The following is a 13,623-nucleotide window of genomic DNA, read 5'->3' as shown; positions in this document are numbered from 1 at the left end:
GGTTCCAACAATAAGGCCAATTTGAACACCCGGAACAAGCCAAATTTATTTATTTTATATCTTGCCTTTACGTGTTATCCACCCAACAACCTTGTGATGTAGGTTAGGGGGAGAGTTGGTGACTGGCTGCAATGTGACCCATTGAGCTCCATGGATGATTTGGGAGATTTGAATCCAGTCTTCACCCAGCGCTAAATGTACAAAGTAAACACTAGCAAAGAAACAAGGACAAAAAAAAATCCAGTGTGCTGTGGTGGAGTTAGAGAGTGTTGGACTTAGACCAGGGAAATCTGGGTTCAAATGAATGGATGACCTTGAGTCAGTCTTAGCTTGCAAGGTTGTAGATATAAAAATGGGGGTGCTGTTCTTTGTTAGAGTCCTGGTGTGTCCCCCCGCCTCCCAGAAGTTGAAATCAGGAGGTGTTTGAATGGTTCAGTGTCAGGAGAGCTGAAGCCCTTTGCTCTTGGTGTGTGACATCATTGCAAAAAAAGGAAAATTGGTTTTGCAGTAAGGACCATTTTCATAAGGAAGTATTCATTCAAATCCTTCCTTTCCTGTTCTGATTTTGCATACCTCTGCTAATGACCTTCTTGACTGCAATGTGTTCATTTTCAATCACTTCTCACACATCGAGTAGTTCTGGTCTTCAGTTTATATGCTTACTTGTTCGTTCACATGACCGGGCAAAAGGTGATGCCTTTCAGAATGTAAAATTCTGTTTAGTGATGCGGGTGAATACTGAACTGTAAATCGTTGTGTACGGAAGTAGCCAGAGACAAATCCCCTCCTCCTTTCATTCCAGGAAACATAGCAGCAAAATCAGGTCAGAATTATTGTTATTATTTCCAGATAGAAAATGATGGCATTACATCTAATAAGTTAGTTTCCTGGGGGAGGAGGTATTCAGAAGGGGAATAGAATACTCCTTGTATAGTCCCTTTTAAAACCTAAGAATTCTGACCCTTGTGTCAGGGCTTTTAAAGTCAGCATGTGCTGTGAGCCCTTAATCAAAATGGGTTTGGGTTCAAGTGAGGTTTTTGAGCAAAATAAATAAATAAAACAAAGCTATCTGTTAAACGGACATTGGGTTGGGGGGATCTATACCTGACTCACAGGTTGTGACGCAATTCAGTATTTTCCTTTGCATAATCACCTAACGTGTGCAATGTCAAAACTGAGCCACGTTATCTCCATGGGGCATTTCCTCGTCTGAGAACCTGAAGTTGCTGGTCTGTTGCTATTGACTCAGGTGAAAATGCAAAGGTTAACCGATTAGACGTTTTTCTGTTGCCCAACCAGTATTGACTGGGGCGATGACGAGGATTATGAGAAACGAAAGTAGCTCGGCTTTCTTCGCACCCACGCCCAAAGTCTTGTATGCATAACGTAGCGCCGTAGGGCTTGTGATGGGAAGAGTTGACAACTTATTCTGATGTTCTGCGACAACACATAACATTTCTTTCCCCCAAGAAGCTCAGAGCAGAAATGGAAAAACATAGCTAAGTTAGGCAGCTAGTTTGGACAGATAACAGCTCCCATAAGTGCTCATCTTGCCCAGGAGTCAGATTGGCTGTAGCTGTTTCATCACAAATTCTCTATGAAGGCAAACCAAGGTGTGATGGCATAGGGCATGTGTATAGCAAGACCAGCGCTCCTTGTGAGTTCTGTAGAGGAAGGAACGGGAAATGAGTTTTGGGTACTTACAAATTGCAAAGGGTTCCTTTACTGGAAATCTGAGTAGTAAGGGAAGGGGGAATGGAGAATGTCTCTACAGTGGTACCTTGGGTTACATACGCTTCAGGTTACATACGCTTCAGGTTACAGACTCCGCTAACCCAGAAATAGTATTTTGGGTTAAGAACTTTGCTTCAGGATGAGAACAGAAATCGTGCTCTGGCGGCATGGCAGCAGCAGGAGGCCCCATTAGCTAAAGTGGTGCTTCAGGTTAAGAACAGTTTCAGGTTAAGAACGGACCTTCAGAACGAATTAAGTACTTAATCCGAGGTACCACTGTGTTTACTTTGATGTTGGTCCATTGGCTTTCTTTTACATCTCATTTCCCGCTGAACTTGTTATTTCCCCATTCTTCTGCATTTTAAAGTTGGAAGATTTGGTGGCAGGATGGTAGGAGGAGCCAGTCTTTCTTTCTGGTGGCATAAATAATTAACACGAAAGAAAGCAAATTTTAGCTGTCCCGATGGCTGCTGGGCACCTAAGGAGGTCTGAATTGTTAAACTCTGAAGACCATCACGAGAAACTAGGCAAATATTGAAATGTGCTGCTGCTCTTCATTTTATACAGGTTGTGGTATTCTGGTCCATAAAAACTGCAAGGAGAGCGTGGTTGCTTGTGCCAAAGCCAAAATGAAGGTAAGAATGGTCTTGTTTCCTTTTGTGCAAAAAAAAAATACAATTATCCAAAATTTTCTGTTTGTATCTAGAAATTGTATGGTAGTAATACGACCAGGATGTCTGGAGCACAGACCTCTGCTTTTTAAAAGAGCAGGTTTTCTCTGTCTTGAAAAATCTCACGTCTTCTGCTGTTTTTAAATGTTTGTTTATTCAGTATTTTTTTTCTACTGCGGAACTCAAAGTGACCTACAAGAATAAACTAACATACATTAAAACCAGTTTAAAGAGAGAAAAATATAAACCTCATTCCCATTTTGAAAAGGCAGGACTTAAACATCGCATTCCCTGAATAAGACAGCAGATAATTAAAAGTCAGAGGTCTAGGAGAAATTGTATTTGCCTGTCACCTAAAGACAGGTAGATAATTTTTTGTACTTCTTGATTGTAAACTTCTTGAGGTTTGTTTGGTTATTTTTTACAAAGTGTTTTACATATCCCTAAAAGATTTACAACCATAATTTAAGACATGCAGAAAGTTAAAACCACAATATGTAATGATAGCGCCAGGCGAGCCTCTCTGGAATAGCATTCCACAAGCAGGGAGCCACCATTGAAAATGCCTGTTCTTGTTTTGCTGCTCTCCAGACCTCCCGTAGACTGGGCACATGGAGAGAAGCCTTAGATGAGGATTTCAGGGTCCGTATCAGTTCATACTGGGGGCAGTTCATACATTAGTTTCCAGCCCTGGTTCTTGCATATGTGAGATCAACTTTGGTTCATCATCATGGTTAGCTTGAACAAAGCAAACCATGGTTGGACATATTTATTCTGTTGATTTATATACCGCTTAACTACAGAGGCCTCTCAACAATTTTCAAAAGTTCAGTACAAAAGAGTAAAAATCCACTTAACCTATAGAAGCAGAATTCAGTTAAAATGCCTGCTGGAATGAAACAAAAGTCTTCAGAATACTAACAAGTTGGCTGTGTCACGTTTTAAGGGTAAATGTGGAGGTGCCTGTGTATGTTTTAAGCTCCTTCAACAAATTGTTTCTAATGCAGAGTAGCAATTCATTTGTTCTCTTTATTCTTTCCATCTCCAGAAAGGAGGAGGCCTTCTAGTCAATGATACTTCCTCGTTACCTACAGTAATTATGAGAAATAAGCGTGAGTACCTTTTTCCCTTCCTTCTTTACTTCTCGCTGCAGCACCTCAAAAGTTGGCACCAGGGCTTTTTTCCCTTTTTTTTGGTAATTAATTATGACATAGAAGCGGTTGTATCTGCTTTTAAGATCATGAGCAGAATATAAGGTTGTAGCCAGTGCTGGTCACATTACTAACATAGGCTCATTAATTTCAGCTGGTCTACTCTGGAGTAGGACTTTTCCATCATATTTTTTTCTTTTCTTACCTTGGTGGTGCATGAATTCTGAACATTGTGCTGAAAATGCAGCTGCAAAGCTTTGTAGTTATGTTTGTTCTTCTTATACCACTTGTGATTGCCGTGTGTGTGTTGTTTAATTCTGTGTTTTTCACTTGTACTGATGTGTATTTTTATTCATGTTATTGTCAGTTGCTATAAAATTCTCAGGCCTGTTGACTGTAACTAAAGAGATGGTGACAATATGTCCCCCTTTGCAGCCTCTCAGCCAAAGGAGAGACCTCGATCTGCAATTCTAGCCCCTGATGAGAACACCGTGACCTCCATGTTCAATAGCAGGCGATCCCAGCATAACCCTTCCCTTTCGAAAAGTGTCTCCATCCAGAACATTGCTGGGTAAGGGTCATTCTTTCTGGGCATGGTTTGATGAGTTGAACAGTGAGTAGAGGCACAGCTCAAAGGAAGAGCCTGTGAAGAAAATCCCAGGCTTAGTTCCTGGTTATTATTATTTTGCAATTGGAAGGATTTTAAGTGGCAGGGCTGCAAGAGAACCCTGCCTGAAACTCTGGAGAACTGATGTGAATCAGAGTGGAGAGCAACTGCCTAAATAAATCAGTAGTTTTACTCCTCTGTATGTGGTTTCACTTTGGGGTGGAGAAGCTACAGGCTATGGGCCATATTTGGCCCAGCACAGATTCCACTCTGGCTCTTTCTGCCCAACCCTGTCTACCTGCTGCTATATGTCTCTGTGTGCCATTATACGTAGGCTGGATTGACTACACAAAATAATCGCCCATGGGGGAACTCTTGTTGCACTGCTGGTCCATGCAAAAAGCCTCTACTTCTGCTGGTCCTAAACATTGTGCAAAGGATGGGTAGGACAACCCAGCTATCAATCACTGGGTGTCATAATGTCAGGTGATCAACAGGAGGTTTGCCCTGCCCACCTGTCCAAGTTGGCCCATAAGGATGGGGACAGATAACAATCCGGCCCACCAAGCCAAAAAGCTTCCTCACCCTTGTAAGACAACCTGGTGTGTTGAGTGGAGGTTCACACCTTCGTATGGTGAGATGATTTAAAGTATGGATGGGGAACCTGTGCTCCTCCACCAGGGTTTACTAGAATCCATCTCTCATCAGCCCTAGCTAGCATGGTCAATGGTCAAGGACAATGGGAGTTGGGAGTTTTAGTCCATCAATATTTGCAGAATCACAGGTTTCCCATCCCTGGTTTTGGATACCATAACCACATCTGGGCATATATGCTGTCTCCTGCTAGCAGAAGGATGTTAATAGTCAATGTGTTTGAATAATTGGAGATTTCAAGCAATAGATAGAGGTAGGAATGCTATTGGAGGAATGGGGGTTGCAGGGGAGAAGAGGGAGGCAGCTGCCCCTTCCCCATCTCATATCGCACCCTGCATTCCTCAGCGGAGACCCAGGTTTCCTGAGTCAGCTGTCCAGCAAAGGTACAATTCTGAATGGCCTGTTCTTTTCTGCTTCTGTGTCCCTCCAGAGTTGGGAACGATGAAAACATACTTTCATGGAAGTTCCTGTCCCAGTCAACGGACTCCTTGAATAAAATAAGCCGGGTGAACGAATCCATGGAGTCATTAACAGATGAAGGTAAGTGGCAGCAGTAAAAGAGGCTCAAGTAGTGATCATAAGAAGAGCCTGCTGGATCAGGCCAATGGCCCATCTAGTCCAGCATCCTGTGCTCACAGTGGCTGAAATCAGAAAGCAAGATTCAACTGCAAGTGGTCATGGTTTGAAGCTTCCTATGTCCTTGAAAACATCCACAAAATCAAATTAGGTCTATTGTAAACTGTCTCCTGATGGACTAGTTTACTATGTGCAAATATATTATTGCAGGCACGTCCAACTCCCAAGAGACTGTGATCTACTCCCAGTGAGGGTGTGGGAGAATGGACTGGAGCTGTTGAGCTTTTTGGGGGGACAACTGACAAGGCTCATCAAGACTGATGGGCTTTGTAGCCAAATAGCATCCAGAGGTACAAACTCCTGTGCCTAGACACAAGATTATTGCCTCAGTTAGAACTAGGCTCCAAATTTAATTGCGGCTAGCAATTATGATTAGGGGTTGCACTTTTGTAACACAATTCTCACACTCTTATATACTGGTCTGGTTTGCATGTCATGGTGATCCAGTGCTCATTCCTGGAGAGGCATTGCACCCACTTTGCTCCTTCCTGGGTTTTTTTTTATCACAGCAAGGCAGCTAAGCCAAGGTTTGATTTACTGTATTTACTCAAATCTAACCCTCGCCTTTTTTTTGGCCAAATTACATCGAGGAAAATTAAGGTGCACATTAGATTTGATGGCATATTTATATTCACCAGCAAATACTTTTTTTGTTTCGTTTCAAGGTTCTGAAAACTGAGGTGTGCATTAGATTTGATGGCTCATTAGACTCGAGTGAATACAGTACTAAGTCACCTGAGCCCAGGATCATGGTTTAGCATTTTCCTTCTTAACCACAGCCTAAAAATCATAAACCAAACCTTCACTCCAGATTGTGGATAAGGGGGAGAGATCTTAGCCACAATCCCAGATTTGAAAAGTGTGCTAAACTAAACCTTGGTTTAGTTGCTGCAGCTTACTAAGCTAAAAGGATGAGGGAGAAGAGTGGCTACAATCTCCTCCTTGGGAGACCACACGTGGTTTGGGTTAGTATGTGACTGCTGCCACTATGTGGCCTCCTATCTTTTCATAGTTCCCAAAGCAAATGATTACTTTTTCTGTTCAATCTCTGCGTAGGTTGTTTTGGACCTGGAAAGCAAATTTCTTTGTGCGCCAGGACATAGCCCATCCGTTAATTCATTTTAGCTAGGCACAGCTAAGACACACAGAATGGTGTCCTTTCAAGCAGTGAGCAGTGACTGCTTTGGTAGCAGATAATTTTTTCTAAAATTGTATTCAGAGGACAAGTAAGCAGTTTCCTGCTCTCTCTCGCTGCGCGATGTGCTGCTATGCTGGATAATCCTCGGCTCCAGGCTCATCTGTTAATTGCTTTCATAGCTCGAATTTGCAGGCTTCGCAGAGCCCCTTTCAACCATTCTGTTAATTTCACCAGAGTAAACAAAGGCGGATAAATTGCACCTTAATTACAATGCAATTACATGTCATTACATAAATGGTTCGCTCTTGGAGATATACACTGTAATTGCGGATTTACTAAGCATTAACTACCAAGTAACTTATGGAAGACTTTTGAAAAACAAAAGGGGGGTAAAAGAATTACATGGTTACCCGAATGGAGTTTAATGGTTCTACAAACGATCATCTCAATGCTCGGTAATGTGATAAAGACATCAAAGCGACCTTTAGCCAGTCAGATTTTACTGTGCAACAGCATCATGAATTCAAACCACACTGGCTGTATTCCTTCTTGCCTGCACTCAGAATGGGATAAAAAGGACCCTTCCCCCAAAATTATTGCTTGGGTGGGTGTGATATTGCTTGGGGAGGGTCCCCTTGTCCTGTAAAATGCACCACCCTTCCTTCCTCTGTTCATCTCTACTAGTTACTTCTCCAGTCCAATTCACATAATCATGCTTCCCATATTGGTAACACATAAATGCAAATAATGGCTGTAAGCTCTCCTTGTTTGGTTAACTTCCAAGCCCCTGGGGTGTTAAGCTGAAGGAGAGTAAGCTTCAGTAGGAGCAATTCAACTGAAGAGGCTGAGTGCAGATTTTGGAGACCTAATAGAGGCCTGGACTCTGCCGGGAGAGTTCCCAGGGAAGTCGCAAAATGCTTGCTGACTCTGCTGAGTCCTCGGTTGAGTCCTTACAAACCTAGGCAGGGCCTGATGCCTCCCAAAGCCTTGCCTCTTGAACTGAAGTGCACTAAATTGTGAATGGCGCATTGGAATGGCCTCAGTGGTGCTCTTGTCTTCCCCAGTGGAAGATAAGCAAGCCACCGGCAGAAAGAACTTGCTGGGGTGGAGATGACAGAGCCTCAATGCTAGCTTCCTTGCAGATGGATCTCTGTTACTTACTAGGAGAGAGCAGGTCAAGGTGTTGAGAAGAGTGAGGTGAAAGCACTGACAGAGCCAACCTAGTACATTTTCATTGTGCTGAACCGCTTCTGGGTGGTGGGTGGAACAGGTTCATGTGCTTAAATCCTGGCTCAGTAAGCCAGAATATTCATGAGCTCTGTGCACCCATGTTACCCATTTGCTCCCACTTGGCTCTTCTGTTCATGGAAGTGGGGAAGCAAACTAGGGAGCTGCACTTTCCCTTTATGTGTGAACTGGCCTATGAAGCTGTGATCTAAAGCTGGCTTCCAGCTCTTGGTTTTTGTGTGTGTTTTTTTGAATCCTTGAACCATAGTTTCCAGCTTCCTCTCTTGCACGAAGGGGCTGTATGAGAAAGCACAGAGGGTCAAGCACATCCTGGCTTTTTAAGCCAGGATTTGATTGTCTGAAGCTCCCCACCCAAAAGGTCTGAGTTGCTCTTCCAAAGTTCAGGATCCGCTAACTCAGATTCTGACATGTCTTCAAGGAGGTTCTATGAATTCTGCGGTCCTTAGGCTTCCTGGACATGTCTTGATAAAAGCATCAACCCTGCAGCTCAGCAAACTTGGGGATAAAAATGCTAGGAGCATTTGTCATTCAGATTTCCTCTCTCCACTACCCAGGTGCAGATATGAATGAAGGCCAGCTCATGGGAGATTTCGAAACAGACTCAAAGCAGCTGGAAGCCCAGTCCTGGAGTCAAGTCGTAGACGCCAAGTTTCTCCGGCAACAAAAGAAGGATGTTGTGAAGCGGCAAGATGTCATTTATGGTGAGCGTCACAATTTAATGCTAAGGCGATCAAAATTCTGCAAGCACAGAGACAAGATTCTGCAACCTTCGTACATTAGCAAAAGTGTGTGATTTCTCTTTTTTACATTTATTTCTTCTGCTAATCCCAGGAAGGGATAAGGTGGTATAGAGACAACTGAAGCCCCTTTCCCCCAATCTCATTCATTATTTCAGAAGACAGTCTCCCCCTCAGTGTTTTCTTTTTCTTCTAGAATTCATCCTTTAAGATTCTGTTGTTTGTTTTGCTGTCCTGTTTTATCACATTGCTACTGTTTGATGTGTGTATTCTTTGTAGATTCTTGTTGCCTTTTATATTGTCTGTGAACTGCCTCAAGAAAGTTCTGATTTCAAGTATAGGAACGTCCTCAGTTACTAAACCAGAGCTGAGATGCTTGGAGAGCCGAGTTCTGTGACCCAGGGATGGGGAACCTCTAGCTATAGCGGCAGATGTGGCCCTCCAAGCCTTTTTTTATCTGGCCTTCAGGACTCTTCACACTCTGTGGACACACTCCTAACTAGCCCTGCTTTGCAATGCCTTTGAGTATTATCACCTATGTTGAATGCACCCTTAAACTCAGATGATTCTTCATTCTTGTTTGGATGGAGGGTAGAAAAAGGTATATTATAGAGGGGATACCAATGTGATGCCATTTGAACATTTCTAGACTACAACTCCCATCAGCCCCGGCCAGCATGGTCAGTGGTCAGGAATGATGGGAGTTGTAGTCGGACAACATCTGGAGGGCAACACCTTGGCTATCCTTGGTGTGTAGTTAACTAGTCTACTATATAAAGGCAAAATTAGCATGGGTTGCTCTTTTGCTTCTGGCCCATTGCTGTCATTTGGTCACTGGAAACTTGCCTAGAGGAGACTGTGGCCATCAGGCTGGAAAAAGTTGTAATGGCCAGTGCTACATTTTGTGGCTTTTCTCTGCTTTGCCAGGCCCTTCTCTGCTAACACCCCCTGTGTCTGTCTTGCCTTCACCCCTCTCTGTTCTTCTTCAGAACTGATGCAGACGGAAATGCACCATGTCCGCACCTTGAAGATCATGAGCGACGTGTACAGCAGAGGAATGGTGCAGGAATTGCAGTATGAGCAGCAGATGGTGGAAAAAGTCTTCCCTTGCCTGGACGACCTGCTAAACATCCACACCCAGTTCTTCCAGCGGATTCTGGAGAGGAAGAAGGAGTCACTGGCGGACAGAAGCGAGAAGAATTTTGTCATCAAGAGGATAGGGGACATCCTTGTGAACCAAGTAAGCACTGGGAAGTGTATCTGAGGGCAGCGCAGGGCACAGAGCCTGTGTTTCAGTCCGCCTAATCTGGGTTGCACATGCAGCAAACTAAAAGCCATGATTCTGTGTGAGGAATGGCAGAATTCTGCAGCCTCTGTTGGCAAATTAAGCGTCTGTTTTGCACAATTTATTCTGCCAGGTGTGAGCAGGAGCAAATAGCTATATCAGGTCCTAAAGCCCCCATGTCGCTGCAAATCCTTTTTTTTTTTTTTAAATATTTTTATTTTTCCATAAAACACAATACAACAAACATAAACATACAAAAACAAAAACAAAACAAAAAACATGTATCATTTCATATCCTAATTTCATATCCTATCTTCCCCGACTTCCTCATGCTTCCCCTTTCTGTATTCCAAATTCTTATCGATTGTTCAGCAAATCTTCCCTTGTTTTAATTTAAATTTAGACTAATCTTCCTTATTTTCCTTGTCTTAACCATTGCTACATGTCGCTGCAAATCCTGCTCAGTAGGCTTGAGGCAGGATCCAGCCGTTCTAGTGAAGTCAAAGGCAGTATTTGCTTTGGCAAGCAGACCTTTTCGATTCCTCGCAACATCTCTGTGGAGCGCCCCAAATGATGCTGTACCGTGATGCATAATGATTGACACTTACATTATTTATTTTGAGATTATTTTAAACAATCATGTGCTTGGAGTCAGATAGCCCTTTTAGTGAATCCAGTGGAAAAACACGCAGCAGCAAAACCACAATGGGAGCAGAACTGAAGCACAACAGAAGGAATGGCATGTTTACTGAAGAAGGGGCACAACCTCAGGGAAGTCAGATTGCATAATTCATAGCTCTCTGAGGTCCAGTTATGACCCTAAATGTGTAAAAGGGGCTTTAAAAAACAAAGCTGTAACCCTTAATATTATGCAAAATTGTCCCAAGTTGATCACTGACATCATCGGGGGGGGGCACTATTAGTGGTCTCCCATGGATCAGAAACACAGCTTTGCATCAATCAGAAGTGATTCGTTCAGTGCTGTGGGCCCAGTTCTGTCGAACTTCCTCCCACTAGAAGTCAGACAGGCCCTGTCCCTGCTAAGTTCCAGGTGTCTGGTTAAAACCATTTTATTTCGGAAGGCTTTTGCATCATGGATGTTCTTCCTTTAAATTTCCAAGAGATTAAATTTCTAGGGCTTAATTTATGGGATTTTTATAGTTGTAAGACACTCTGAGACATAAGATGGTGAAAAGTGGGATATAAGTAAACAACTGTAAATGAATAAAAGCATTAATACCACCGTGAGAGCCACCACTTTCATTTTCCCACAAGAAGTGCTGGGATGTTTAGCACAAACCACGGTCTGCTGTGATGTTTCAACTGAGCGAGTGGCTGATGATTAGGTCGCCTTACCCACTTGGGGAGACCGCCGGTGAACTCTTAACATATGTTTTAACTTCTGGCAGTTTTCTGGGGAGAACGCTGAGAGAATGAAGAAAACCTATGGCAAGTTCTGCGGGCACCACAATGAGGCGGTGAATTATTTTAAAGACCTTCATTCCAAGGAGAAACGGTTTCAAGCATTCATCAAGGTAACACCGGTGTTTTGCAAATGTACTCTTGTGTAGAGGTGGGGTAGGGAACAGGGGGAAGAAGCATGCAGGTGAAGTTTCTTGTGTATTGTGCTTCCTCCTTAAAAATCGTCCAGATTTTTTCACCAAAGTCAACCACGTATTGCAAGGATAGGGAGCCTGTGGCTCTCCAGATATTTAACCCTGGGCTTCTAGTATCCAGTTTCTAGGCAGAATATGTGTGTGTGATCAAAGTGGGGTGAGGTAGGGATAGTTTGCAAGGAATAACTGCTCAGTAGCAGCAGCAGCAGCAGTAGGCTAATGGTGAGGAGTGTACCCTTTATCTTTCATTTCATTCTTCTTTCTCTAGAAAAAGATGAGCAGCTCTGTGGTGAGGCGTCTGGGCATTCCTGAGTGCATCTTGCTAGTAACACAGAGGATCACCAAATATCCTGTGCTGCTACAAAGAATACTGCAGCATACCAAAGGTAGGAGAAAAGCTGCCATTTTCCACCTTGGTGAGCAAATGGCGATATGGACCTCAGAAACCTTGGCATTTTATAATTGGGCTTGTGGCATAAAAAGCATCCATTGCAAAACATTTTAGCATCCCTTTGTGCTTGCTTGCTGAGAGACTGTTGTCTTCAGATATATTCTAGGTGAAAGAAAGCTGTCTCTACAGCAGCCTCCATTTCATGGAAATGGTCCTGCGGCTTCTGAAACCCTCATTCTTCTAAGTTGTTTCTGTTTAGTTCAATTGCACAAGTGTAGGTTTGTGTGGGTCTGCTGATTCTTCATGCTGCTTCTGGCAATGATCCCTGTTTAGGCACTTGTACTGTATCACGATGCTAATTTTACCTCCATACAGTTAGCTTGTCTCTCCACACCCCTACAAGCAAGGCAAGCAAGAGCCAAAAAACACTCTGGGTGTGAAGAAGGGTCAGTTGAACGGTTTAGCCAGGGGAGAGTTTGAAGGCCAGAGAGGGTTGGAGGGCTCCATTCGACCCCAAGCCCCAAGGTTCCCCACCTCAACTCTACACGAATTGAGAGAGATCTAAGTGTCACTGTCAAATGTGTGCTCAGCAAATAGCTGGGAGGGTCAGGGAAAGGGAACGTAAAAGAAGTTAGCTAAAGCTCAAGAGCTGGGTGATAAGAATTAAGCGAGAACTGAAAGATGGGTCTCCTTGTGTTTTAAGAAAACGACGAAGAACATCAAGATTTGGTGCTGTCCCTAAACCTGGTGAAGGAAGTAATCACAGCTGTGAACAGCAAAGTCAGCAACTACGAGAAGAAGATGCGCCTCAATGAAATCTACACCCGGACGGACAGCAAGTCTATCATGAGAATGAAGAGCGGGCAGATGTTCGCCAGAGAGGACCTGCGGCGCAGGAAGTTTGTCAGGGACGGGCCCATCTCCCTGAGAAATGCAGCCAGCAAACTGAAAGGTAAGTGAGCCCTGCCGTCTGTATTCCCTTCCTGTCCCTGCATATTGGATAAAGGTGTAATTTGTTGGACCCTCCACGCTGTCCACATTGGGACAGTCTTTTAAATTCCTAGATTGCATAAGCACAGCTGCTTATTTAAAAATGTGTGCCCTGCATTTGCCCCAGTGGATTTCCAAAGGCCTACAGTACTTTAAAACTGTTGTGTTGTAAAGAGAGGGAAAAGTCAGGACCATAATAACAGCCAATAAAGCCAGCAATATTGGCATAAGACTGCAGCAGCAGTGACCATCACTTAGCAGTGAAGCCCCATTAGCCTTTTGCAACTGCAATGCTTTAATGTGCTCTCCAAACCCCAGCCAAGATGAAGCAAGGTGAATCTCTCTAGGGTGGGAGATTGGATGTCACTGTTGCAAAGGTCCCATCCTGAGTAGCTGCCCACCAACAGGGCCTTGGGGGATGACCTTCATGCAGGGTTAACCCCCCAGGTGTTGCTGGACCCCAGCTCTTGTCATCCCTGACTATTTCCCCTATTAGCTGGGGTTGATGGGAGTCGGAGCCCAACAGTATTTGGAGGGTCACAGTTTCCCCCATCCCTGCATAGTAAGCTGCCTTATACCAAGTCAAACCATTGACCCACCTAGCTCAGTATTGTCTACTCTGACTGGCAGTGGCCTCTCCAGGATTTCAGAAGCAAGTCCCTCTCAGTGCTACCTGTAGGGTTATTTTTTTCCCTGCACAGCCATGTGATGCTTCTAATAGGTGCCACGTCCAGGTGGTACATCATACTTGCTGGACACTTGTTA

General features: G+C 43.8%; 1 protein-coding gene and 1 long non-coding RNA gene across 16 annotated transcripts in view; one reads left to right on the top strand and one right to left on the bottom strand.

Annotated features, from left to right (window-relative positions):
- Positions 1–13,623, top strand: part of AKAP13 (A-kinase anchoring protein 13) — a 252,720-nt gene that overhangs the window by 220,414 nt on the left and 18,683 nt on the right. For all 15 annotated transcript variants that reach the window (XM_083586086.1, XM_083586079.1, XM_083586080.1 and 12 more), the window contains 9 exons: positions 2,302–2,369; positions 3,454–3,517; positions 3,992–4,127; positions 5,248–5,357; positions 8,394–8,540; positions 9,566–9,816; positions 11,271–11,396; positions 11,746–11,863; positions 12,572–12,820. In XM_083586086.1, the coding sequence (XP_083442212.1) occupies positions 2,302–2,369; positions 3,454–3,517; positions 3,992–4,127; positions 5,248–5,357; positions 8,394–8,540; positions 9,566–9,816; positions 11,271–11,396; positions 11,746–11,863; positions 12,572–12,820 (1,269 nt within the window). The remainder of the gene's footprint in view (positions 1–2,301; positions 2,370–3,453; positions 3,518–3,991; positions 4,128–5,247; positions 5,358–8,393; positions 8,541–9,565; positions 9,817–11,270; positions 11,397–11,745; positions 11,864–12,571; positions 12,821–13,623) is intronic.
- LOC310749832 lies at positions 35–2,282 on the bottom strand. Its single transcript, XR_014541831.1, has 2 exons — positions 2,012–2,282; positions 35–1,768 (listed from the first exon to the last, which is right to left on the bottom strand). It is a non-coding gene; the product is annotated as an uncharacterized lncRNA (long non-coding RNA).

This window comes from Podarcis filfolensis, assembly GCF_964270895.1.
Source record: "Podarcis filfolensis genome assembly, chromosome: 14".
Lineage (NCBI taxonomy): Eukaryota > Metazoa > Chordata > Lepidosauria > Squamata > Lacertidae > Podarcis > Podarcis filfolensis.
This window is presented reverse-complemented; position numbering and strand designations above follow the sequence as displayed.